The 27,211-nt window shown below is 49.7% G+C and overlaps 1 protein-coding gene across 3 annotated transcripts in view; it reads left to right on the forward strand.

The window, feature by feature from the left end:
• The window catches only part of ARHGEF11 (Rho guanine nucleotide exchange factor 11), a 1,841,770-nt gene that overhangs the window by 1,809,096 nt on the left and 5,463 nt on the right, over nucleotides 1-27,211 (forward strand). For all 3 annotated transcript variants that reach the window (XM_069604553.1, XM_069604546.1, XM_069604551.1), the window contains one exon: nucleotides 1,649-1,835. In XM_069604553.1, coding sequence (XP_069460654.1) covers nucleotides 1,649-1,835 — 187 coding nt within the window. The remainder of the gene's footprint in view (nucleotides 1-1,648; nucleotides 1,836-27,211) is intronic.

Raw genomic sequence — 27,211 nt, forward strand, 5'->3', positions numbered from 1 at the left:
TGCAGGCGGATGGTTGCAGCCGTCAAAGAGGCCTATGAGGGGCAGCACAAGCTACTGCCAGCCAACACGCACGCTCACGTTGTCAGAGCCAAGGCCACAGTCATCGCATTTGAGCGTAAGGTTCTGTGGCAAGTCATAAGCAGGGCGGCTGATGATGCTGGGCTACCCCTTCGGCTTTCTGTAGGCATTACTGTTTGGACGCCGGCTCTAAGTCTGACGCGACCTTCGGACAGGTGGTTCTAAGGAACTTATTTGCTTAAGGACGGTCTCTTCTCCACCCTGGGGCTACATTCAGTTGTAATTGCCCATGCAGTATGGAGGAAAGAGGACGGGACATAAGAGTAATTATAAGTTACTCACCAGAGTGACTAACGTACTTAGTCCCCTGTTCTCCATATGTCCCACCATCCTCCCCCATAATAATACTGGTGCCATTAGGCAATGTTAAATATTGTTGACGCGTCAATGGGGACTGAGGTGTTGCGCCGGTGGGCGGAGTCAGGGTAGGCTTCCTCCCAGGGCCACTTCCCTGCACGCTTCTAAATTTAAAGGGGAAGAAGGTTTATGCTGGTGAAAAAGATTGTCTCCCATCCCTAGGAAGGGACGCCCATGCACTATGGAGGAAAGGGGACGAAGAGTACATTAGTCACTACAGTGAGTAACTTATAATTCATTTGTATATTCTGTTTGACACTTCTATGATTGCTTGGAGCATTTATACATATGATACCTTCACCCAAAACAGGATATAGGAACAGCGACCTACACAATCATTGATTTTCAACAATTGATGAGTAGTATCATGTCTGTCTACAGAACCCGTTCGGAGTACGGGTACTTTTTGGTAGTTATAGTAGAACATGACAGAGAGTGAATGCCTTCATAATATTTCATATGAACATAGTCATTTGTACCAAATGTCTTTGACGCACACAGCTTGACTTTTTAGTGAGGGAAGACTATCCCAGAGGCATAGACAACGTAGTGCCACAGAGGTTAGAATCCCGATCCTGCGCTTAGAAACCACAATGCTGGTATTAATCGCGTTACAAATGAACAATTAACTTAAATCTCCCCACAAATGGCCATTGTGAGAAAAGCTGAGAATTACATTTTTCTCCTATTAGAAGCAAGTAGCTAGACATAATTGGTGCACCTTCGGAAGAGCAAACTTCCATCCTCTTCCTATATTCCCTTCTCACCAGTCCTTTTCCACAACCCTGTGAACAAATCTCTTCATCCACCAGAGTGTACTATCAGAGCAGAACAGTTTGGCATAGAGGCGGTTTCCTCCAAGGCCACATTGCCCCCCCCCCTCCTGACCAGCGCTACAGACCTTTGATGAGAAGTTACTGGAATGGGTGGTTTGTGTTAAGGGATGCTCAACTGACTACCGCACCTTTCTCTCAAATGCCCCTTATGTGCTCTTTTGTAGTCCAGCACTCTCTAGGTACACTGACCCATCTGGGAACTTGGAAGGCTGCCACATTCTAATCTGACATGTTTCCTCACTGACGCTGTCAAATTAATGTGCACTTGTGAATAGTTCCATTGTGCCCTCTATAGATGGTCGGAACCAGTGACACCACACACAATATTTTATAGTGAAATCAAATTTGGTTCTTTGTCTTTCTCGTTGTTCTTTTAGGAAATGGAAGCAGCCCACAGAGAGTTGCTGAAGTCTTTCGGAGGAGCACCATCGGGGGATGTTGTCATTGTTGGAGACACAATGGGGGAGACGGACAAACAGACAAAGCAGTATCAGAGCACAACAGGGAATTGCAACTCCTCTTCCTTTGCAAGGACTGTGCAGTCCGTCTCAGTCACTGTTGATGGTAAGAGTTCTTCAATGGTATTCTATTGGAAAGTGAATACAAAATGTACTTGCACTAAAGCAAAATCACTGTAGTAGTCTCACTGATGTATACTTGTGAAAGAGAATCATAAACAACCAGTTTGCCCCCTTCTCCACTTCAGCCTTTAAAACAATCCCCAAATTACACAAAACTAGAAACGGTTACTTTTTAACCAGGGTCCCAATATAGAAGCATTTTACATTATCAAAGCACAAAGAGTCCTGACAGAGATGTATAATGACTGTCATTTTTTAACCATTCGAAGACTTGGTAGACTTCAAAACTTGCACCTAGCCTTTCTTTTGAACCATTTGGTGAATGTCATAGTCACAAATGGTTTTGGTGAAGTAACACCACTTGCAACTGTTTAGAAACTAAGTTCCAGGTGCCACAGCACACTCTACACTCTCAGGAGTTTGTGTTGCGGCCCTAATCCAATGTCATATACAATGGATCTACAGGTCCTAGAGGATGAAGAGCTGCCTCCTCTTCAGTTTTGTAGGTGTTGGACGGCTCGATGAAGAAATAATCTGAGTCTGGTTCTTGCAATTACTGGATATTCAGATTCATCCCTGTACACCGATTATGAGAAGCCACTGTATTCTAGTAAACAGGAAAAGGCACTAATGTTTAGCCAACCCCTATCAAGGTAGTGTGACTGAGCAGCAAGGCTTTCTCTTCCGAGAGTGTGAGGATAGTGAAGGGTTCAGTTAAGCACACTCAGAGTACTCTTAACTCTAGTTAGGTAAAATATATAAAAATACAGTTCTATCAGACCTTTAATAAACTGTTACCAATAAGTAAACTACTACACATACACTTTTAGCATATGTACATTCACCTTGGGGTGCTCTCACTAGAGAGCACCATCACTTTTAACACAGTCAGATCAGACTTGTAGAACACTGTGAAGTAAGTGGATACAGGTAAGTAATGCAGAGAGAAAAGCCCAATACACAGCCTTATAAAAATAAGGCCCTATACTTAAAAGACCTTCCCTTTCAAAAGGAGATGGGGCCTACTGCCAAAGAGTCGGACGTCTTAAAGGTTAACCCTTCTAGGTAATTAAGTATTTTGTAATTAAGTATTTTAAGTAGGGTGAGCAAATGTTAGCAAAGTCAACATGTAGGCTTAAATATCTCAAGTAGTAAAAAACAAAGCAAGCAAAGTTCTTATGAGTTCCCGTCTCAATCCCACCACTTTAGGAAAAGCCCAGTGAGGGATCATTGGCTCGCACTTCACTGACATAACCAGGTAAGGCAAAGGCAGGGTTAGGACTTTGCACCCGTTAAACCCTATGGAGGTGGGTGATGGAAACAATTATGTAACTCACCCCCTGTACTCAGATTTGGCCATAAAAAACTTCTGAGGCTTCTGAATCTCTGAATCCACTGGGCCGACTTAATTCATGTCTTGGATCTCTCGGGTGGGATGGGGTGCTGGCATTGCTGATGCAGGGGTCACTTTCAACTTCAGGATTTTGATCTGGCTAGTTGGTGGTTCAGCAATCATGTGAGATGGTTCCTGGCTCTGGACAGAGGGATGATCCTAGAATGATGAAGAAAGGACTGACACGTTTCGGATGGCTTTTGGGGGCCGGGACCCCAGGATACGGTTCTAGCAGGAGACCGCACTGACACTGTGATTACGTGGCAGAAGGCCACCATTATGGCGGAAATAAGGAAGCTGGTTCTACCAGGCTCCTCTTTGTGTTGGAGAAATGCAACTGCAGGGGAAGCCCTCTTGTTTTACTATTCAAGGGTCTGCAGAATCCAAACTCTGAATGAGGGAATAGCGACTGATGCAGTGAGGTAGCCCGACAGGAGCTGGTGAGTCTACAGGGTAGTCCTGGGATACTTCCAAAAGGCTTGAAAGTGCAGGATGGATACTTGAGCAGAGCTAGTAACTGGTTGTTCCCGCCAGTCCAGAAATTGAAGCACTGATGGAAAGGCCTTTGGGATAGCTGACAAAGAAGCAGGGCTTTGTCAACATGGTTGCTAAAAGCAATGCAGGTTGGCTGGAATGAGGATCAACGGGTCTTCAGCAGTATGCTTCTCTTCAAAGGCTTCTTGACTCCAATGACAATCTCAAGAATGGCTTCAGGATTCCTCCATCTATCCCTAATTCAAACACAAGTCACCCCGAGTTCACCAATGCTAAAAATGTGCACTATTCAAACTGGTTGGAGCTATATCCGGCTGCCACATCTTTGCGGCCTCAGACACACTTTGCCCCCAGATCCGGCCGCAAACACTGTCACTTTATCCAGGAAAGCCAAGGCTTTGACCGGGAAAGTGCTTAACATATATGACATAACCAGCACACTGAGAGTGAACAATACCAAAATAAGATAGCCAAAGGACAATGCAAAATCTCCTGGCACGACCATTTTAGGGTATATCATAGTCAAAAATGCATTGAGATAAAATGCAAAAGTGCATGTGAGAAAGTCTAAAAACACGCTACAATAAATCTGTTGCCAACATCCTATCCTGGACACATGCAGTTAACCCTAAAGTTACTAAAACCAAAAGGGAAACTGATAAAATGATCCCCTACCGAACCATACTGTAAGGTGATGTGTGCAGTGTAAAATAAACAAGGAATTTTGTAAAAAGGTACTGAGTCCCCCAGCACTGATGGCCATAGGTACTGATCAATGTCTTAAACAGTTGAGCCAAACAAGGTAAGTAAAACAAAAAGGCTTTAATTCCCTCCAACATTCAGGACAGGTTCAAAACAGCAGCATATAGTTAGGGGCTTCCATTGATGTATGTGGGGTGAAAGCAGCTAAAATAAATTCAATGAATTGCCTTTCTCCCGCAGATTCGTCATCGGATAGATATCAATTCCAGCGTCAGATGCTCAGGAAAGTGTTTTCGTTGGTGGGTGTAGTACACCTCGACTTGGCCGTCTATCCATCTTGCCTCGATGTGGTGGTCTTCGACTACGGACATGGCATAGGTGGTCGTACATATACGTGTCACTACGCCCCAGCACCTTAGTTCCTTATTTACGAGCGCGGAGCACGCTGCTCACAGAAAAACTCACAAGAATGTTTTCACCCAACATATTTGTCATTTGTCCGATGCAATTTTCGACAACATATCCACTCTCAAGGTGTCTGGTTTCAAGCTCTACAGGGACTGTAGTTCCAATATATCCATCACAGACCCACACCGTGTCTGCGGTGTCAATCACCTCATTGAGAACTGTTGTTCTTGCAAGAAGATGAACCAAAACCGCTGAGAGAGATGGTTGCAAAACTACAGTAGGCCGGCCTCATCCAAATCTCCGGCCCGCTCAACCACCTGGTCGTCTGAGCCTGATACGGAGGGCCTACTCCTGAAAAAGAGGATAGGCATCAGAAGAAAGCAAAAAAAGAGGTCACACTGTCATTCCTCTTCCTCCCATAAAAAGAAAAGTCATTGATGTAGGCCCGGACTCCTACTCTTCGGTTGAGCTTGGTAAGTTGTCGGTGGGGCCTACATCCAAGGTCGAGTGGGAGGCTTTCAAAAAGCAGATGCGCGATTGTTTCAAAAAGCAGCTGCCGGTATGTGTGATCCCTCAAAGCAGCAGGCGTTGGTGACTCCCGTGGAGCCTGGTAACCGCAGCCCCAAACTGACCACTCTGGCATCGTCGTCAAAGCCCTCACGCTTTGTGTAGAGTATGACCTCAGACCATTACCCCTGGCACCGATTACTACCAGTGAGCCCGTGGCCCTGAAGCATCTGTCGGCTGGTTAACACCAGACTGTTGACATCGGCACTGATAGCCAAACGTTTGTACGTCCCGCTTTTGAGAACTGAGTTTATCAACACAATGGCTGCAATTTTGATGATGACCAGATGTCGTGTGGCATCAACCCTACTTACGAAGGTGCTGGAGGCAGAGACCTTTTCACTAACAAGGGGGGTTTAGTCACCTTAGCTGAGGGCCTGTTAGGCAGAAACATGTGCAGTTCCCTTAGGGACCAGTGCAAAAGGCTTAAGACTACAGGTGTTGGCAGTAAACCCAATTGGTAGCAATCTGCACTACCCAGATTTACCTGGTAGCTGTGACTGAGCAGCCAGACTTCTCTCAAGAAGAGTTAGACAGTAAATAGAGTATACAAGGTACCAAAATACAGTAGCACAAGCAAACACTGACCAGAGCTTTTGGTATAAAGTATATAATTATTTATTTAAAGACACACCGAGAAAACTAGCACTCTTATTGTAAGCAAGTTCAAAAACACAGTCAATATTAATATATATACATCCCTTATTCCTTATTAGACAAGTCTTAGTTAACACCACTTTTTTTCCAGACAGAGGTGAGCACTTAACTAAAGATGGCACTCCAATAAGTTTAAGAAAAAGGGAGGGAAAAGGCAGAAATTAGAAACAGCACACAACACAATACTTTAGAAGCACTCAGCAAGGCAGGAAAGTCAAAGTCTACTTGTGAGCAAAAAGTTCAGAGGCCAGGCTCCCTCTTGGAGAGAGTAGAACACCAATGCGCCCAAGATCACACAGTTTAAAACGCTTGGAGTCTTGCAGAGAGTTTAAAAAGGAATCAGTTCAGCTCAGAAAAGTTCAGTTAGCCAGCCTAGAGCCAACCCAAGTGGTAAATTGAGGATTTAAGAGACACCCCACACAGACCGTGCGAGGGAGGCCAGGCGGACACAGTACCTTAAAAGTGGAGAGAATCCTCCAGCGGGGGCAGTTGTTCCTGGCAGCGGGTGCAAGTCACAGCATCGTCCAGAGGAAGAGATGGTCTCGACTTGGAGGAAAGCTGAAGGTCGTTGCATTGCCAGGGAAGAAACCAGCCACAGAGTTCTCCGGTAAAAAGGTACTACCCTTTTATTTGCGGTAGTGGAAAAATGTGGTATCCCAGTTGCCGGGGTGCTTGGCACAGGCAAGGCGGTCACGAGATGATCCGGGAAGGCGAAAAGGCGGGCAAACTGGTTATCCCCACCAGTCAAAGGAAGAAGACTCTTCGGGATGAAGATCTCTTCTGTCGTTGGAAGAAGTGTTGAGTCGGTTCAGCAGGGCTCCACCGGTGGTGTCGTCGTTGCAGGTCGGCTCAGCTTCTCCCTCTTCGGATTCTTTGGTCCTGTGGCGACGTCTCAACTCCCAGTCCCCAAAGCCCTGCTTTTATGTAGAAAACCCCCATTCATCAGTCCTAGCTGTCACTCAAACATGCTAAGTGGTGAGCCGGGCGGCTCACCACTGGGCCAATCACACAAGAGTGCGACTTGAGTTGCCGAGGCAACTCAGTCCAGGGTGCCTAAACCTCCTCCCACACCCCCGGTGGTACCCAGACAGAATGGCACCACTTTTGGAGGCTTCTGTGGAGAAGCCCGCAAAAAAGTGGAACAAAGGGCTTGACTTGGGTTCGAGTCACAGAAGCGAACACAAACGCCATTTTGGAACCGAGTTCTGGCAAAAAATACCAACCGGTGAATTAATATTAAATAAATAAACGGGCGGTATGTTTGAGGCTATGTTAAAAAGTATTAGCTTCGAACAATGGGAAAATCCCATAGGAATATATTTGCGGTTGAATATAAAAAGTAGTATCCACTGACACCAGCCAAAACTCGCTCAGGGGGGACTGGACAGTGCCCCCTCGAACAACAGACCAAGGGGCAATTGAATTGCCCCTACCAGTACGCCCACAATATGATGGTTTGTACTGGTTCTGTTTACAATTTAGGACTAGTAAAGCCAATGGTGACTTTACATGCCCTGGGAGACAGTAGTCAATGGGGAGTCAATATGACACCCCTGTGTTACGGCACGGAGGGTGCTGTGTAACAGACATACCAAAAACACATGAAGCCCTATGGAGTAAAAGACCCCATAGCCCATAAAACACATACAAAGTCAAAGGATATCTCAAATCATGTCTAAGAGTGGGAGAAAAAGAGTCTCACTCTTAGCAGGAGAAAAAAATAAACCCCAAAAATCCAGCAAAGCTGCTGGGGGACTCACTATGTTTGGGGAATTAGCCTTAACAGAGAATTCTCCCTAACAGGGCCTCCATGATGCCAGTGTCCTGGAGCCCTCTGCTGGGTTGGAGACGCAGCAGGCTCACCCTTACGGGCATGCAAATGCCAGGTACCATCCGACAGTGGATAGGGTGGTGGATACCCTAGGTTGGAGTGTCCCAGCCATACCTTTATCTGGTTACGAACTCACTGACTTTCTTGAGGAAGGACCTTCTATGGAGTGGGCCATGCCATTTAGTTTGGCTATTGCTATCCCATTTGCAGAGGGCGTACACCACTCCCCGGTGAGCTTCGATTTCACAGAGTAGTATCAGCCAGCAAGGGAGAGACCCAATTATCTCTCCACTCATCCTACACCAGAGGGGTTAGTGGTGAAGGAGACCACTGTTAACACTAAACCATCCACAGCCATACTCCTTATGGATAGGGAAGGAAAGAAGGTTGACGCCTTAGCCAAGAAGGTGTTCTCTTCGGGCAGTATGACCCTTAAGGTGATTAACGTTGCATGCGCACTCGCAAAGGACATATTTGGCTTTAGAGGGCTATCGGGGAAGCTGATGAGTACATTCCCGATGGGGACATGCGGGAGGGCTTCCAGAGAATTGTGTATGATGGTAAGGAAGTGGTCCAGCAGTCGTCACAGACAGGCCTGGATATCGCAGACTGGGTCAGAAGATCTATGGGGCCAGCGACTGTCTTGAGGAGACAGGCTGATCTTCACACGTTCAGGTTTTCGCCCAACATCCAAAACAAATGACTGGTGGCGAGAATTTGTTTGGCCTTAAAGCTGACGAGTCTTTGGAGAAATGTAAGGACTGAAAGCTTGCCACCAAGTCTCTGTGCCTAGCTGTCCAGCATCCAGCTAAACCTACCTTTCGCTTCACCTCAAGGGGAAGAGGATACAGATGTTGCATCCCCCTAGGTGGGAATGCTCAGCTCCCGCATCCCAGGCAGAGGCATTTCCCGCACTCTGGAAGGGGCATGGGGGACTCCACAGGACAGCAGACGGCAACATCAGTGGCGGCTCTGTTGTCAACGCTGCTTTGATTTCCTCCCTATCCCCCCACGTTTCCCCAGTTGGAGGACAGATAGGAGAGCACTGGCCCCAGCATCAGGTTCTATGTCTTTGACCTTGACAATTACGAAGTCGATACTGACACTGGTGGCCCTCAAGGTCTCAGCGCTGAGAGGCCTTGTTTGAATGATTCAGTCGACGCCAGCGATCAAGCATTCTTTTGTCCCAGATTCTCGATCTGAGTTTTTTGAATCTGAGATTGGTTTACGATGACAAAGGGGATCTTGTCCCTTTTGGCATAGAGCCAATGAGCAGGGGAGTGGGGAACTGATTATTTCACAGATTAGGCTGAATTGTTGGCCCTGGCTGAAGGTCTGCATGATGCAAGTGGGCTTGACACCTCCCCTAACCTCAACTTGCAGCAGGCTTCCTCTAATGGACACGCCAATGCCCAGGACAGTAGAAAAAGTGATCCTGGCCTTGGGCCTGGGCGACCCGGCCAAGTCCTTTATGGAATACGAATTTACGAGCATACTGGACAAGGCACCGCAAACAGAGAGGGCATTGCCCTTTTATACAGCAATATCAGACAAAAAATATTTGGCAAAAAACATGTTCCACGTCCACTGTAGATGCCGAGCTTTCAAAGAAATTCAAACCAGCCACAGGAGTCTTGCCCTTCCTTTTGGCTCACCCGTATCAGAGGGTTTGGTGGTTCAAGCCCCCATAGTGAGCTCTACATCGGCCACATCCATCTCCAACCTTCCCACAGGCAGAGAATCCATGAAAATGGATGCACTGGCCAAGACATCTTTGCAACAGGGAGCATGGCCCTGAAGGCAATCAATGCCTCCTGCGCCTTTGCTAAATACTCCATGGACTGTTGAGAATAATAGCATAAGCTGCAAATTACCTCCCGACTGCAGAGGTGAGGCATGAATTTTTAGATTTAATTAATGATTGAAAGGAGGTGGCTTGTCAAGCACTGCAGTTGGGCCTGGACACTACAGATTGCCTGCACCGTGCCATGGGCTGTGCCATGGGGACGTCCACAGTGCTTCGGAGGTTGGCTTACCTCCAGAAGGGGTTGGCTATATCCGACTTCTTTTTGGACACCCTGTCAGGGAACCTTGTCCAAAGTGAAAGAAGGGTGGGAGACCCCTATACTTCAACTACGCTAAATGTGGTAGACTATATGCTAGGACTGAGGAAGAGGATGGCCCTTTGCATTTTACACCAAGCCAAGAAATCCTGATCATGGATCCTATAAGGCCTGGAGCCTTACAAAATAAATGGACTGGTCCTTAGCAAATTGTTGAAAGTTTTGGTGAGGTAAATTATTTGGTGGACCTTGAAAGGCGTAAACGGTCTCCTAAAGTGTTCTGCCTGAATAAGTTGAAGGCTTTCACACCAAGAGTTGGAATGGGTGCCCCGTTTCTGGCTTCAGATAGGGAAGAAGAGGATGCAAATGCAATGTGGCCAGGATGGGCTGGTGGCAGTGATATTTTTCGGTAACATCCAATTTGATCGCATCAAACTGTCCGCATTGGGTGTTACCGTTTTGTGCACGGCCAAAAATGCCAAACTTGAGGATAGGGGGCTGCGGGGGTGTCCCCCGCTCCTCATGTTTGGTATTTTGGGGTTTCAGGGTGCAGCGGTGTCCCCCGCATCCTTAAAATTGGCAACGGGGGACAGAAATTACTCTGGCCCCCGTTGACCATGAACAGTCAAAACGTGGACCCGAGCAATTACGCTGCGGGCAGCTTACCCGCGAACAAATTGCTCACAAATAAACAACCCAGATCCATATTTCTCCAGCATGGGGTCTGGCATGGATTCACATGCTCATGAATATTCCCTGTCGTCAGGCTGGGAATCCTCGGTAAAGAAAAAATCAGTTTCAGTTTTGTTTCTGAACTGTCTTTCTCCTAATAACCAATCACTGGTCTCTGGGTCATACTGCCCCCAGCCAATGACTGCCCTCTACCTAAGCCCCTCCTCTAGCAGCCATCTTCAGATTTTTACTGCACGTTCAAGTGTTGAGAGTCCTCGTGCTATGGCTCTTGAGCTTTTACTGCATTTTGCGATTTTTCAAAGAGTTTAATCTCATTTTTTCGGTCAATTGAGCCTCAAGCTCCACAGTTTCTACTTCTGATCAACGGAGACCCGTTTCCGATTTTTCTACGCCCCTCAAGGGCGAAGTTCTCGTCGAGTTTCGCTTCTTGGAGGATTCCATAAGATCTTTGAGGCCTACCCTGTGTGGACATGGCCCAGGATAACGGAAACACGACGCCCGGATCCAAGCTTTTCAGGAGCTTCCCTGGATGCGGATTACAGAATGTCTTCAAGGAGGATGAGCATTCTCGATGCCTCTACTGCCTTCACAAAGACAAAACGCACGTGGAGAAGGACTGTGCGTTTTGCAAGAATATGTCCGAACGAACAATGAAGGATCGTCGTATCTGACTCACCAACTGGCTGGAGGGGAAGAGCCCAGTAGCAGGTGAGAAGAAGTCCGAGCGGTCTTCTAAGACCTTGGAGGGCACTCCTGCGATGGGGGCCCAACAAAAGGCAAAGCACTGCGAGTCCGCGGGCACCCGGAGCGCCGATCGGTCGGGCTCCTCAGCTGCAAGGCAGGGCGGATTATCACAGATGCCATCAACCACGAGCCCACACTCTGGCTCGGTGAAGAGTAAGTCGGAGAACCAGGGTAAGCTTCGGGAGAAGCCCTGGTCGATCCCAACAGAGACAGCCGAGGGGGAGCGAGACGTTGACCCTCCCCCCAAGGTGAAGGCCTCAGGCACGCCCAAGGCCATGAAGGCTCTGATTCACCCGGCTAAGTCCTCGATTGAGGGAGTCGTGGCGGCCCTGGCGAAACCTAAGGAGGCTTCCCCAGTGGAGGCGGCTTCAGGGGCATGCGTTTCTGTGCCACCCTGGAGGGAATCATCTTTTCTGCCCATCGAGAAGACCCCCATGAAACCACAGCAGGGAAAAGAGGGGGGGCACGGTAGCCATAACAAACACGGATACCACCTCTGAGGATGAGTTGGTGAGCGTCCAAAGGATCCTGGACAAGAAGTTCAAGGAATCCAGGGCCCATGGGAAGGATCCCGACGAGGAGAGCAACGGGGGGGGGGGCGATGAGGAAGATAGGGCCGCGGAGGATCCCATGCCCCAATCTTCGGTACCATTGGACAATTCAGGGGCTATCTTGATGGCTATACAGAACCTGTGCACGGACATAAGGACAAGGATGCCCTTACCCCCCACCGACGACCCAGCGGAGCCTAGTCTGTTGGGGAGCCCGCCTAACAAGCGGAGAAGAGTCCATCCTCCTCACCCCTTCCAGCCTTCACCCCCATCCCCTTCTCCGAGGGATGAGACTGGAACGGAGACGGCGACGACGGGGACGGACGACACCGGTCGTGACGACGGAATGGACCTCCCTTCACCACCTCCTCAGGCGCCCCCCACCCCCTGACGAAATTGGCTCCTTCCACTTCATGATCGCCAGGGCATCTGAGCTCTTACAGCTCTGCCCCGAAGAACAGAAAAAGGAAGGTTTCCTCTACCAATGGTGGGAGGCCAAGAGGAAGACTGTCCTCTGTCCCGTTACTGGACGACATCTGGGACGAGGGGCTGGCGCTCCTGAAGAACCCGTCCACGGCTCCTGCTAAGAGAGACCGGTATGAGAAGAAGTACCGGGTCCCAGACTCTGCCCCTATGTGCCTCAGGGCACAGCCGTCCCTGGATTCAGTGGTCTCCGCGGCGGCCAAGAAGAAAGCAGCGGGGGTGATGGCCTCAACTTCAACATCCCCGCCGGACGGACGGCCAGGGGAAGAATCTGGACGCCATGGGACGACGGGTCATCTCGTCGGTGGCAACGATTAAAGCGGCCAACGGCTACGACAGGGAGCTGTGGTCCAAGATCGCTCCCTTGCTGGACTTCCTCCCGGACGACAAGAGGGCTGAGGCCTTCGAAATCCTACAGGAGAGAGAAGTGGCCTCAGACCACGCCATTGCGGTGGCCACGGACATCGCCGACACCGGCTTTCATCAGATGGGCAACAGCGCTTGCCTTCGCCGCGCGGTTGGTTCAAGGTCACCGACTTCCACCAGGACGTGCAGACCAGGGTTCTGGACATGCCTTTCGACGGGAACAACCTGTTCGGCAAGACCGTGGACGAGTCACTGCAGGCCATTAAGGCGGACACCGAGACGGCTCCGGCCTTGGGTGTTCTTCAACAACGATGGCCCTCCTTTCGGAACTCCGGAGGCAAGCAAGTTTCCTCCAAAGGATTAGGCGGCAGGCCCTCGTCGTACCGCCAAGCGGCCCGCTCCTTGTCGCAGGAGGCCTACAGAGGACGCGGCAAGACAGGAGGATCCCAATGTCGTCGCCAACGTGGCAAGGCCACGTCGAAGCAGGATTGAACCGGCCGTAGCATCAGGCCCCCACCTGAGCACCCTGGTGGGAGGCCTGCTGTCGAATTTCATCAGCGTGTGTGAGTCCTCCTCCAATGACCGTTGGATGCTGGATGCCCTGGCCCGCGGGTACACTCTGGAATTTCTAAAGAAGTGTGCCCGTATTCCCCCCGTGGCCAGGGAGGAAAACCATGTCCCTCAACTGCTGTTGGAGGTACGGGCGATGCTAAAAAAAAAAAAAAAGGGACCCATCAAGCTCGTCCCAAAGAGGCTCCGGGGCTCCGGAGTGTACTCTCGATACTTCCTCGTACGGAAGAAGACCGGCGGTTGGCGGCCCATCCTGGACCTTCGTCATCTAAACAAGTACATCAAGTCCCAGAAGTTGCTGATGGTCACCCTCCAGCACGTGCTGGGACAGCTGGAGGAAGGCGACTTCCTATCGTTGCTGGACTTGGAGGATGCCTACTTTCACATCCCCATTCTAAAAAGGACACCGAAAATTCATGCGATTTGTGGTCCAAGGGCGACACCATCAGTTCAAGGCCCTTCCCTTCGGATTGGAGTCGGCGCCCAGGGTGTTCACCAAGTGCCTAGCACCAGTGGCAGCACGGCTGTGCCTGCAGGGGATCAACGTCTACCCATACCTGGACGATTGGCTCATCCGAGCAAAGTCAAGAGAACTCGCCGTCGATCACACAGTGAAGACCGTTCAACTGCTCACGGATCTGGGATTCTCGATCAACTGCGCGAAATCCCACTTGGTACCGTCCCAAGTCGCCCCGGAGGAGAGGTCACTACACATCAATGTCCTGGAGCTCCAAGCCGTGTTCTGGGCCATCAGGTCGTTCCTTCCGTCCCTCAAGGGCAAGGTGGTGAGGATCTTCACTGACAACACCACCACGATGTTCTACATCCGGAAGCAGGGAGGCACCAGATTCCCAGCCCTATCCAAGGAAGCCCAGGATCTGTGGCACTGGGCCGTCGCCCAAGGGATGTTTCTGGTACCCTTCCATCTGGCAGGAATAAAGAACACCATCGCCGACTCACTCAGCAGGGAGCTGCGCTCGTGCCACTAGTGGGAGCTGCAGCATGATCAAGTGGATCTTCCATTCCGACGATGGGGCAATCCCCAGATCGACCTATTCGCGACAGCGACTAACGCCAAGTGCCAGAGTTTCGCCAGCAGGTTTCCCCAGCCGGGGAGCATGGGCAATGCCTTCTCATTCCCCTGGCTCAGCCTGTTCCTGTATGCGTTCCCACAGTTGCCATTGCTGCTGCGACTCATCAGTCAACTCAGACGGTCCCGGTGCAGGATGATCCTTGTCATTCCGGCCTGGCCGAGGCAGATCTGGTTCCCGGACCTTCTGTACATGTCAGCGTCCCCCCCAGTCAAACTGCCGACGGACGCGGATCTTCTCGCCAGAGAAGGAGGTGCCATCCTCCACCTCGGCCCGGGGTCGCTGAACTTCCAGGCCTGGCTCATGCAGCACTAGAGTTTGGAGGGTACGATATCCCGGCAGACTGCAAGGAGGTGCTTGCAAAGGCCAGGGCGTCCACGAGCCTCAAGTACTATGGGCACAAATGGAAGAGTTTCTCTGTCTGGTGCCATGCACAGAAGAATAACCCTCTGCAGATTACAGCCCCTCAAGTGCTGCCGTACCTACTGTCGCTGGCCAAGAAGGGGCTAGCTCATGCCTCCATCAAAATCCATCTAGCAGCGATTTCCCACTATACCTCTGGGGTGATCATCTCTGTGGTCCCATCGCCTGGTGAAGGATTTCATGAAAGGACTGTTTCGGTCATACCCGCCATTGAAGGCCCCGGCGTGGGAGCTCAACGTGGTGCTGACCAGGCTCATGGGACTGCCATTCGAGCCTCTGCATTCGGCACTGTTGAAATTCCTATCGTGGAAGACACCTTCACAAGATTCTACTGCGTCAACCGGGATTGCAGGGAGGAGTTCAGAGTCGGCCAGGCCGTGCTGTGCAACCTGTTTGCCTGAAGGTGGGATTGGTGAGGAGGTAAGAGATGCCTAATGTGGAGTTGATGAAATGCTTAATGTTGAGCCTTGCCACCTCCCGTGGTTGTGCATGTGTGTACTGCTATGTATTCTTGTATTCATGAGCATGTGAATCCATGCCAGACCCCATGCTGGAGAAGGAACAAGTTACTTACCTGTAACTGTTGTTCTCCAGCATGGGTCTGGCATGGATTCACATGCAAACCCTCCCTCCTACCCCTCTGCGGCTCGTCTCTTGGTCCTACTGCCACTTTACGTGCTACCAAATCTGAAGATGGCTGCCAGAGGAGGGGCTTAGGTAGAGGGCAGTCATTGGCTGGGGGCAGTATGACCCAGAGACCAGTGATTGGTTATTAGGAGAAAGAGAGTTCAGAAACGAAACTGAAACTCATTTTTTTCTTTACCGAGGATTCCCAGCCTGACGACAGGGAATATTCATGAGCATGTGAATCCATGCCAGACCTATGCTGGAGAACAACAGTTACAGGTAAGTAACGTGTTCCTTTTCGACTGTGTTTTGAATTCTTTGCTCATACACTTTTACTATTACAGGAAATGGCTACCAAGAGTGACTAGCACTCTAAAATGGCTGTGCGACAATATTTTCAGTTATCTTTTAGCCATGTTATTTTTTGGCCTTCTGCCCTATCGGGTCCAGAATTGCCATATATGGCATGCTCTTTTACTGGGAAAGCGTCTGCTTTCCTGGGCAAAGTGGCAGTCTGTGTGTGTGTCTGGATGTGGGGGCTGGGACGATCTGGTCCCAGTCCACATCCAACCCTGCGTTTCTGTTGCTGGGCAGATAGTGTGGCTAGTAGCCATCCATGATTGGATAGCCACTCCCAGTATCAATCGTGCAAATCCTTACCATTTATGAACAAGTGCAAACTTTCAGTCCAGATCTTTGATGAAAGTACTCCTGCAGCCATTCAAGAGATCATCATGGGAGCCAAGAGTCCTACGGACAAGTGTAGTCGCTGATGACCCGAGGATTACCTTTGCAGCTGACCAGAATCGGCTCCAGTGAATTCCTGGTGAAGCCCTGCTCATCTGTCTGATCTCAAGAAGACCCTCGTCTGTGCTCAACCCCTGGACTGGTGGAAACAAACCGTCTCAATCCCTGCTTAAGGATTTGTGCCTCCTGAGCCATTTGGAAATGTCTTTGGACCCACACGGTGGACTGACCAGCTCTCTGCTGGGCATCCTCGCTTCAGCCATCACCATTCTGAGTGGATCCTTGATACTTGGAGGATCTTCAGGCTGTACAAGGTACCTTCTTTTGCATGTACTGCTTTCTAGTCCCAATGTAAGCCGTGCAGGTTCTGCTCTGTTGTTTGTCCATTCAAGATCGCTTGTCGCCACTTGATCGTGGCAACTCCTGTTAAAACCAGTCCTTTTTGCTCCCTAGAGGTCTACTGGGGTAGCCTCTCTGCAGAAGTCTTCTTCATTTTCGAGCAAGGTCCAGCTGCACAGTGCCGTGCCTGAAACCATAATACACATACTGCAACTGACAAACTAAATCCCACGTCCAAAAGTGACCTCTGCACCCGTGACCCCTGTCTTCCTCGACCAGACCTCAAACAGGAGAACGTGTCCCCAACTGAATCTGTAACTTTAGCAATGGTCTCTGGCAATATCAGAGGTGGGGGAAGTGGGTAAATCAACACCTGTTCCTTTCCCCTATACTCCATAGCGTTAAATGGACAGAAAGTCCTGTCCCTGTCTCTCTTTCCAGACTTAGAACGTGGTGGTCTAGTCAAGGATGCCTTGATGGGCCTACCCTAGTGTGGTGGGATTGAGAGAGTTAGTTACATGAACGTTCCTTAAATATTTGGAACTCTATATCGCAACCACTGGCATTGTTCAATCACATAATAAATGTACCTGGAAAGTATATTGTATGCAAATTACTTGGGTTGGACTTAAGTAGTATAGAACTGTTTCAGTTTTGCTCTAAACTCCAGACCTTGAGGGCCGAAATCCTGATGGGTTTTCAGGATATGCAGTTTGACAAACTATTTTCTCATTAATATTAATGAGGGGAAAAGGCCTGGAGTTTAAGTGTTTCTACTATGTTTTATGCATCTGACTACTTGCTGTATTGCACACATTTTGAGTCATATGCTTTTGCATCTTCTCACAAAGGATAATGTATACATGTATTTTATAGAAAGTGTGTGACAATATTCGCCTACAGGTTTCATTGCTTGATGTGTATTTTAAAGGCCTAATACATCATTGTATCTTTTTGTACTTCACTGTCAAACTGGAATTATTGGAGACCTTTGCGTTTGTGTCATTGTAGCCCTAGGCAACTCTCACACCCCTACTGAGTCTGAGCCTTGCCGATCTGCTACCTACCTTGATTGGGTTTCACTAGATTTCAAAGTCTTCCTGTTCAGCATTATGGGTTGGCCTCCCACAAGCCACCAACACAGATGACTTCCGCTGAGGTTTGTAATAGGGAGTACCCTTTAAAACTTCAAGGTGCTCCGCCTGCAGGTTCTTTTGCAAGTTGATGGAGGTGGTGGCGGCTTGTTTCAGGAGGGACAGGATTAATGTCTTTCCTTACGTGGATGACTGGCAACTTTGGGGTTGTTCACCAGTGCAGTTATTGAGCCATTTCCACGATACCTACTCACTACCCCATGACTTGGGCTTCTCTCAGAATTTCCAGAAGTCCCAAACAACACTTTCACAGAGTCTACCTTTCATCGGGATGGTCCTGGACACTCTGCTCAGGAAGACATTGCTGCCAGAGGAGAGCTTCACCAGCATTCAACAGATGGTCACTTGTTTGTAGAACGCACGCATGCTACTACCCGCAGCCTTTCTCCCCCTTCAGGGCCTTATGCCAGAGTCCTGGTTAACAATGCGTTCTCTCGTGGCTGCTCCAGTCAGTGGCCGATGTTCTCTGGCGAGATGTCCGACCTTATCCGATTCTTGAGGGGTTGGCAAGCATTTGAAATGCTGGTCGAGCCGGCAAAACGTGTTGCCACAGGAGACATTCAGCTGCCCTCCTGGTGGGAGTGGAGAACACGGTGGCAGATTCCCTTAGCAGGCTTTGCCAGGAGATGCTTGCAGAAATCTTCAACCTTTGGAAAGTCACTCCAGTTGTTTGCGATGAAGGATAGCACATTTTTCTTCTTGGGGGATTTTTCCCCTGAGAGGGTTATTGGGGAACACTTTCCTGGTGGAGTTCACCTTGAACCTCAATTATGCATTCCTGCCAAATCCTGTCGTCCTGTTAGTTCTCTACGGGTTAAGGAGGTTTCGGACTCGCATGATTCTAATCCCACTGCGACACCTTCCTCGTAGGATGGAACTACTGTTCCTGTCGTGAGTGGCGGGCCGGGTCTTCCATCCTAATGATGAAGTCTTGTAGGTATTGCTAGCTTCGTGCAGGCCTGCTATGATGTCAATTTAAATGTGCCGATGCAGGAAGTTTAAGGAATTGCGCAAAGAAAGGGGTAGCAACCCGATGCCTTGTCACAAGTCAGTGGTACTGGAGGTATTTTCTCTGCTTGGCTAGACAAGGGCTGCACATGAGCATGGTAAAGGGTTGTCAGGCTGCCCTTTCTATTTTCAAGAGGTCCCCAGAACAAGGTCCATTATTTTCGGTTGCTTTGGTTGCCCAGTTTCTGAATAGCTTAACAAACCGGTTGCCACCAGCACAAGCTGTGGTTCCTCCATGGAACCTCATTCTGGTTCTTTCAACTTTGATGACTCCTTTTTAAGCCTTTTCATTCATGTCCAGTTTAGTTTCTGACTTTAAAAACTGTATTTCTAGTGTCAGTTACATATGCCAGACATTTTAGTGAAATGTGGGTATTGTCATGTAAACCTCCTTTCCTCTATTTTTCACAGGAAAACGTTACACTTCGGTTTAGGCCTTCTTTTTGCCAAAAGTTGTCTGAGTTTCAACTAAATGAAAAGATTTAGTTGACAGTGTTTTTTTCCTGCTCACCTTTCCAATGAAGAAATAGAAGCTGCATAGTCTCTGCCCTAAGAGAGTACACCGTTTTTACATAGCCAGTCAGCCCCGTTCCGTCTGGATGATTAGCTCTTCATTTCTTTTTTTAAAGCATGTTTGAGTTGTGTATAACTAAATAAACCTTATCCCAAATTGATAGATTTGTACCTAGCATGATGAGTGTTATGAAAAGGCATGCAAGGAAGTACTACTAAGGCTTTGGGCTCATTCTACCAGAGGGGAGGCAGCCTCTTTGGCGTTACAGAGGAGGCTACCATTGAATGAAATGTGCCAGGCTGCAACATGGTCCTCATTGCACGCTGTTTCCAAACATTATAGCTTGGATTTGTTAACTGGCAGGTATGCCTGTTAAGATGGATTTTCTACAGTCTGTCCCGGTGGTGCGATTTAGGAGGCCACCCTACTTATAGTGAACAGGGGAACGCTGAGAGGTTAGCCAAACCCAAACAGGGTAAGCATGAATTGTGGTCAAGGCTTAGTCTCGGGAGAAAGTGAGTGGGGCCCAGGGTCACCAATGAGCCCACACAGTGAAGCACACATTAATTCAATTTAGACAGGTAAGTACAAACATACTCTATTATAGGCCCAAAAACACACACGGTTTATAGAAAACCTTATACAAAAAACAAATTTTAAACAATTAAAACAAAAGAGAAAAGATATAAAACATACAGATAATCATCAAATCAAAATTAAAACATTTAAAAAATGACCAAGGGGCGATAACTAAAGACACATTTTCGCCCCATATTAGTCTAGACCATAAAAGATTCTTTGAAAAATCATGATTAAAACTGTCCACTTCTTTACAAAATGCATTTTTCCTTAAAGTGACAAGTGCCTGACATTCCAGGACCCAGTGTTTAAAAGTCTCACAACACCTTTCTTGGCGCAGAAGCGACACAATATACACAACATTTTTTGTTCTTTCTCTAACATGGAACTGGTTAAACCTAAACCGTAAATACAGAGTACGCAATTTATTGCAAGGAAAACATTTTAAGTAGGGTGAAAGATGGTCTTTTTAGCGTGAAAACCTAGCATATTCAGAATAGGTCGAGTACGATGGAAGTACCGTCAGGAGTGAGCCTCCAATCCTCTCTGAATAGTTTACGTTTGACCACATCCGGGTAATTCCTTAACTCTTCCTCGAAAAACGCAAACTAGAAAAATGAAATAAGCAGATGGTAATAACGCACAATGCTCAATTATCAAACGTATATACAGTCACCTTCAAATTTGTAGGAATGCAATCAATAACTTAGTCAACACAAAGGATGTATGTATGGATTCAGTAGAATGAAACCAATTCACAAGAATTATGCTTGAACTTTATAAATCCAATCCCCTTATGCCCAACAAGTCACAAAGCGTCTCCTTAGGCGAGGGAACTGATGTAGGAAGTGTTCTCGTGGTGGTGAAAATGTTCCAGAAGATATTTAGCAAGTTATAGGTATGTAGAATATTCTTATCTTTCAGAAAAAAGCTTTTAGATCGGACAATCAAAAAGCGATGGAATGGAATACCCAAAGTGTATTGTAAGGTTTATTCTAAGGAGAACAGGGGGAAGGTGAATGTGTTGCAATTACATATCCCCCAACTCAGATTTTCCTAGATGAATAGGAATGTTGAATGGGGGGTCGGGAGGTAGTTTTTCCTGCAGTTGGATCCAGTAGAAGATGGCCAGGAGCTTTGAATGCAAGGATTCTTCCGGTTGGTTTCAGGAGCAGAATACAACCCTTTGCAAAGAAGAAATGCAGAAGGCACCAATGCAGACCTAGTCAAGACCCTTAACCAGACAGTGTAAGGCGGGTTCCAGCATCGGCTCCTGCATATGGGCGACATCAGGTGTCTTTCCAGTCACGATTGAAGAAGACCTTACAGGATAGGTTCGATTGATACTGGGAAGCTGAAACTTGGCAGGAAGGCGGCTTGTGGCACAAGTTGGTGAAGACTGAAGTTGAGGGTGAAAAAACGAAACAGCAACACTTCTGGCACGGTAGACCACTGGAGAGCTGTTCAGTCCACTGGGTGGTCCAGGGACACTTATGAAGGCTCAGTACGGAATTCTTTTTGGCATAGGCGTCCTGTGTCGATGACATCAACACGCTGTCCCTCAAGGGCCTCCGTCGAGGGTCGACGTCAACGCATATTATATATAGGACGCACAGCGCCCGTAGCCTCAGTGCCGTTTTTTCCGCAAACGTGTTCGCTTCGGAACCTCGGAACCTCGGCATGCTCGGTTCTTCTACTTTGAATTGCAAAATGTCTTCATCTTCTTCTACCCCGAAGTCGGGCTTTAAAAAGTGTTGGGACTACTGTGGTTCCAAAATGTCCATTACGGACGCGCACAATGTCTGTCTCTGGTGCCTCGGCAAAAGCCACGCCACCAACGACTGCGATGACTGCCAGTCCTAGACATCGAAGGCCTTGCGGGAGCGGAAGAAGAAATTATCAATAGGTAGGGTTTCTAAAACCCGTAAGTCGAAATCGGCTGGATTTTCGACCGACGACTCGAGGGGCGACTCTCTGCATCGGCGTAAGTCCAGGGGGGTCTCGGTCTCAGAGTGGTTCCCGCCATTCCTCTGCCTCTTCTAGGCATTCTCGGAAGCGCCGTCACCCGTCGCCTTCCCCGTCCTCATCGGAGGACTCCGCCAGAAGGCGGGTGACTTGTCCCACCAAGTATTCGTCGCCGGCCGAATGGGACGCATTCCGCCAGCAGATGATGGCGATTTTCGAATCCCAAGGCACCATTCCATTAGCGCCTTCGAGAGAAGCCGGCAAGGAACGAGCTAGAGCCACCACTCGCACGCCTTCGGGCTCGGGAGGTCGGCGCGATCATCGGGAGCTGCCGAGGTCCCATCGGACAAGGTTGTTTTTTTTTTTATAACCCGAATTATTGGTTTTAACAAGTGCATGGAAAATACATGTAGAAATTAGGCAGAAGACGGTTATTTCGGTAGTGCATACAGTCGTGTTGCGGCATATACCGCCTTGAGTGTCGACGGAGGTGGGGGGGATAGGGGAGGAGAGAGAGAGAGAGAGAAAAAAAGGGGGGGTGGGTGGGAAGAAAGGGGGAGGGTGGAACCGATTGATCCTCCATCCATCTCCCCCAGACCTTTTGGAACTTGCATGGGCAGCCTCTTGCCGTGTAGATTTGTCGCTGAAAAGGAGGCGCACCTGGTTACCTCATTCGACCATCGAGTTAGGCTCAGTGCTGCGGATGATCCCCAGTTTGCAGCGACCCAGCCCCAGCCCCAGTGCCACAGCTGTGAACAGTTTCTCATGCTTAGAGAGGTCCCTTTCTCCCCATATCCCAAGCAGTATCAGCTTTGGGTCCATTGGTATTTGGGATCCCACCGTCGCGGAGATTGTGCGTGTGCATTTTATCCAGAAAGTCTATACCACTGAGCATTCCTAAATTGTATGGAAGAAGGTGCCCCTTTTGCGCTTACATCGAAGGCAGACTTCCGCTCCCACCCCACTCCATCTAGCCAGCACGGTGCGGGAGTAATGGGATCTGTGCAGTATCCTAAGCTGGATCAGGCGTAATTTTGCATCAATGCCTATCTCGCGAGGGAACATCAGAGCTTTCACCCATTCCTCCTACTCCAGCTTGTCCATGTCTTTTTTCCCCATTCTCCTTCAGCGTAGTGAGTTTGTTGGTGCCGAAGGAGTTAAAGGCTTGGTATAGCGTGGAGGTAACCTTTGAGGTTATGCGTTCCACGACGATATTGGTTTCCAGGGGGGAGCATGGTGGGATCTCCCCCAGGTCCGGAAACAGTGCGTTCACGAGTTGCGTGTGTCTGAAGCAGTCACCAGGGCCCAGGTCAAAGTGCTCCTTGAAGGTGTCAAACTCAATCATGCGCCCCCCCCTTGCATCACCTGTTCCAGTGTGAGAATCCCAAGCCTTTCCCAGTTCCTGAGAGGCCCCATTTTTTGGATTTCAGGGAGATATCCGTTATGCCAGAGAGGTTGGGCCAGTGTGGGCCTGGAACCCCAGCCGACAAGTTTGTGTGCTTCTTCCCATGTGTGGTGGATGTGGAGTGACATGCGTGGAGTTTTGGCCATTTTGTCCCGGGGGGCGTACAGCACTTGGAGGGGGGAAAGCTTGTGCATGGCGGACAGTTCCATACGGATGTGGGGTAGCGCACTATCCCCATGTAGCCAGTCATTTACCACCCCCTTCTGCGCTGCTAGGTAGTATGTGCGGATGCATGGCAGTCCTATCCCACCCTCCCAAATTGAGCGTTGTAGTGTCGCAAGAACAATTCTGGGTTGTCCCCTCCCCCCCCATAGGAGGGTCCGTATGTGTTGGTCCGTTGATGTGAAGATTCCAGGGGGGGAGGGGGGGGTAGTGGGGCGTTCTGTAAAACGTATAGTAGTCTCGGGAGTGCCATCATCTTGAATAATGCAGCCCTGCCCATTAGGGACAGTGGTAGGAATTGCCAGTGGGAAATGTCTGTGGCGAGCCTGTCAAGGACAGGTTGCAAGTTCAGTTGGAGGAACTCCTCTAGCGAGGCGCCAATTCGTATGCCCAGGTACAGGAAGCTGAGGATGGAAACCGGGTATGGACAGGGGTCCGGGATCGAGCCTGCTCCCCCCTGAATTGGGAAGAACACTGTTTTCTGGGTATTCACCCTGAGGCCAGAAAACCATTGGTAGTCCGTGAGGATTCAGGACACCACAGGACAAGAGGCCACCGGCCTGCTAAGGTAAATGAGGTCGTCAGCGTACAACGAGATCCGGTCTCCCCTCCCCCAGGCCAGACGAATCCCGACCACCCGCCGTCCATGCGAAGCCTGATCGCAAGTGATTCTATTGGGAGGAGGAACAACGGGCGAGAAAAGGGGTATCCCTGTCTGGTCCCCCGCCTCAGCGGGAATGATTTAGATTGTCTGCCATTCACCCTGTCTTTTGCAATGGGGGATTCGTATAGGAGCTTGGTCCAGGAGATGAAGCCCTGTCTGAAATTCATGCGGTCTAAGATGTCCCACAGAGCCTCCCACCCCCTTCTCAAAGTCGACCGCTAGTATGATATATGATATGATATGGCATTTGTAACGCGCCTATACACAAGTGTTTCAAGGCGCGACGAGGCAGGGAGGGGGGAACAAGGGGAAGACAGACAACGATCCTACTAGGCCAGGTGTCATTCAGATCGCGCAAGTGCAGGGGTAGGGGGGAAGGGAAAAAGTGCAAGGGGGTGGGGGGGATTGCTGAACAGGGTAAGTAGAATAAAAATAAATAAATAAATTGGGCCAGCTGGTGGCAAGTGCAAGGTAAGTGCAGACAAGTGCTGGGAGGGGGGAGCTGTAGGGATGCAGAGACAGTCCCGCAGTGCAGGGGTTGCCAGGGAGGCAGTGCAAGTGGAGAGTGGCTGGGCCAAGGACCGAGGTCGGTGAGAGTGGCCCAGGTGCAGGTTCAGTGCAGTTTCAGTGAAGAATTTAGCAGGGGAGAGGGAGAGAGAAAGCAGAAGCAAAGAGGAAGGTTTTGAGGTGCTTCCGGAACCGAAGATGGTTCTCCTCAAGTAAGGCTAGCGTGTCGGGTATCTCTGGGGCTCGGTCCAGGGCACGTTGGAGTCTGCGTAGGTTCATGCGTGTGGACTTATTAGGAATGAATACGCACTGGTCGGGGTCGACCAGTGACTCGATCGCTCCCAGTAGTCTGTTGGCTAGGACTCGGGCTAGGTTTTTGGCCTCCCCATTTATCAGTGAGATAGGCCTGTATGAGGCACATTGCTCAGGGGGTCGTCCCGGCTTGGGCAGTACCACGATACAGGTCTCTTGGAGGTCTGGGGGAAGGGCACCCAGTTCTCTGCTCCGTAGGAACATTCGGTGCATATCTGTGATTAGAGAACCGCCAAGCCGTTTCCAAGTTTCCACTGGGAAGCCGTTAGGTCCCGCGGTTTTCCCGGTCTGGAGTTGTGCGCTTGTGGATTGTAATTCGTCCTCCGACAGGCCAAGTGATTTCCTCTGTTGTGTGGAGAGGCATGGAAGTTCAATCGTATCGAGGAAGCTAGAGTGGCGGGTCCCGGGGCGCCAGTCCGGGGGGAATAACGGTGCTCGTAATAGTTGGCAAAGGCGTCCGCTTTATCGGAATCCTCAGTCAATAGCTCCCCATTTGGTGTTTGAATCGATTGAACATGCCCCTTGCGTTGTTCCCGCCTTTCCAGCGAGGCTAGCGTTTTCCCCGCCTTATCCCCACGTTCATAGATCTGGCTCCGGATCGACCATTGAGCGGTCAGAGCGTTGTCTAGGGCCAGATTGCTTAGGGTCACTAGTGCTGTTTCCAAGGCCTCTTGTGAGGCTGTAGTGCCCAGTTCCAAAAATTGTGACTCCCGTTCGGAGACCTGTCCCTCGGCCTCCGTGAGTTCACGGGTGTGGTTCTGCCGATGGGCTGTCACCAAGGCAATGGCTTCCTCCCGGAGAACGGATTTATAAGCTTCCCAGGTCGTGATTGGGCAGTTAACGGAGCCCTTGTTAAGGTCAAAATATTCATTGGATTTGTTTATCAGCCCTTCCGCTATCTCGGGTTGCCCCAAGTAGTAAGCATTCAGGCGCCAGGTGGCGTCTGGTTTCTGGTGATTGCTCTTCAGGGTCACTAGTAGGGGAGAGGGGTCTGAGATCCCCCTGGCCAGTAGGGTCGCAGATATGAGTCTGTGGAATGCTTTCTGGCGGATAAGGATGTAGTCGATTCTGGACATTGTTTTGTGCGCGTGGGAGTAGAATGAAAACCCCAACTTGTTTGCGTGTAGAGCCCTACAAGTGTCTAATAGCCCAGTGGAGTCCGTGAATCTGTAAAGTGCAGTCGGGCCCTCCCGAGTTGTAACCCCCTTGCGTGACCTGTCCCTGGCGACCTCCATTACATCATTGAAGTCCCCTCCCAGAGCCCATGCATCCGCCCTCTCTTCCCATAGTATCTGTTGCAGGTCGTGAAGGAGATCCCTTGTGAGTGCAGGGGGTGCGTATGCTGCAGTGAGGCCCCACCTCTCTCCCCATAAGTCACCCAACACGGCTATGTATCGGCCGCCAGAGAGGAGCTGCCAGTCAAAGGGGCCACCGTAGGAGTACCAGAGGTGGAAAGCAAGGTACTCGAGGTGCCAAAGCCGCTCGGGCAGTTGCCTTTTTGCCCTCAGGCACTGCCGCAGCCGCGTCCGCCCAGTCATGAGGCCATGTCCCATGGTTCGCCGGTTGGGGGCAGACTGGCGCAGCATCTTGGAGAATGCCGTGCCATTACTTCAGATGTGTGGGTTCTGGAGATCATAACCCACGGCTACGGTCTCCCCTTTCGGCAGAGGCCTCACGACAATCCACCGGGGAAGCTCTCTTTGAAGCGTTCGGATCTGCTCCTTGCGCAGGAAATCCTATCCCTGCTGGAGAAAGGCGCCATAGAACTGGTGCCTGTAGCGGAGAGGAACAAGGGATAGTATTCCCCTTATTTTTTTATCCCGAAAAAAGACAGGGGATTGAGACCCATCATGGACTTGCGTGGGCTGAACAAGCTCTTCAGGAAGGACAAGTTCAAGATGGTAACTCTTTCTCAAATCCTCCAGGCCCTTCAACTGCAAGATTGGTTGATGTCTGTAGACCTCGAGGATGCTTACTTTCATGTGCCGATTCATCCAAAGCACAGGAAGTACCTGAGGTTCGCGGTTGGCGACTAGCATTTTCAGTTTCGGGTCCTGCCGTTCGGATTGACCTCTGCCCCGAGGGTCTTCACCAAGCTGATGGTAGTGGTGGCAGCGTATCTCAGGAAAGGGGGGGGATTCACATCTACCCCTACCTGGATGATTGGTTGATCAGGGCGCGTTCTCCCGAGCAAGCCCTGGATCATCTGTCCATCACCTGCCACTCCATTCACAAGCTGGGCTTCTCCTTCAATTTAAAGAAGTCCCATTTGACACCTA

Source organism: Ambystoma mexicanum, chromosome 1p, assembly GCF_040938575.1.
Source record: "Ambystoma mexicanum isolate Mex_15411 chromosome 1p, UKY_AmexF1_1, whole genome shotgun sequence".
In the NCBI taxonomy this organism is placed as follows: domain Eukaryota; kingdom Metazoa; phylum Chordata; class Amphibia; order Caudata; family Ambystomatidae; genus Ambystoma; species Ambystoma mexicanum.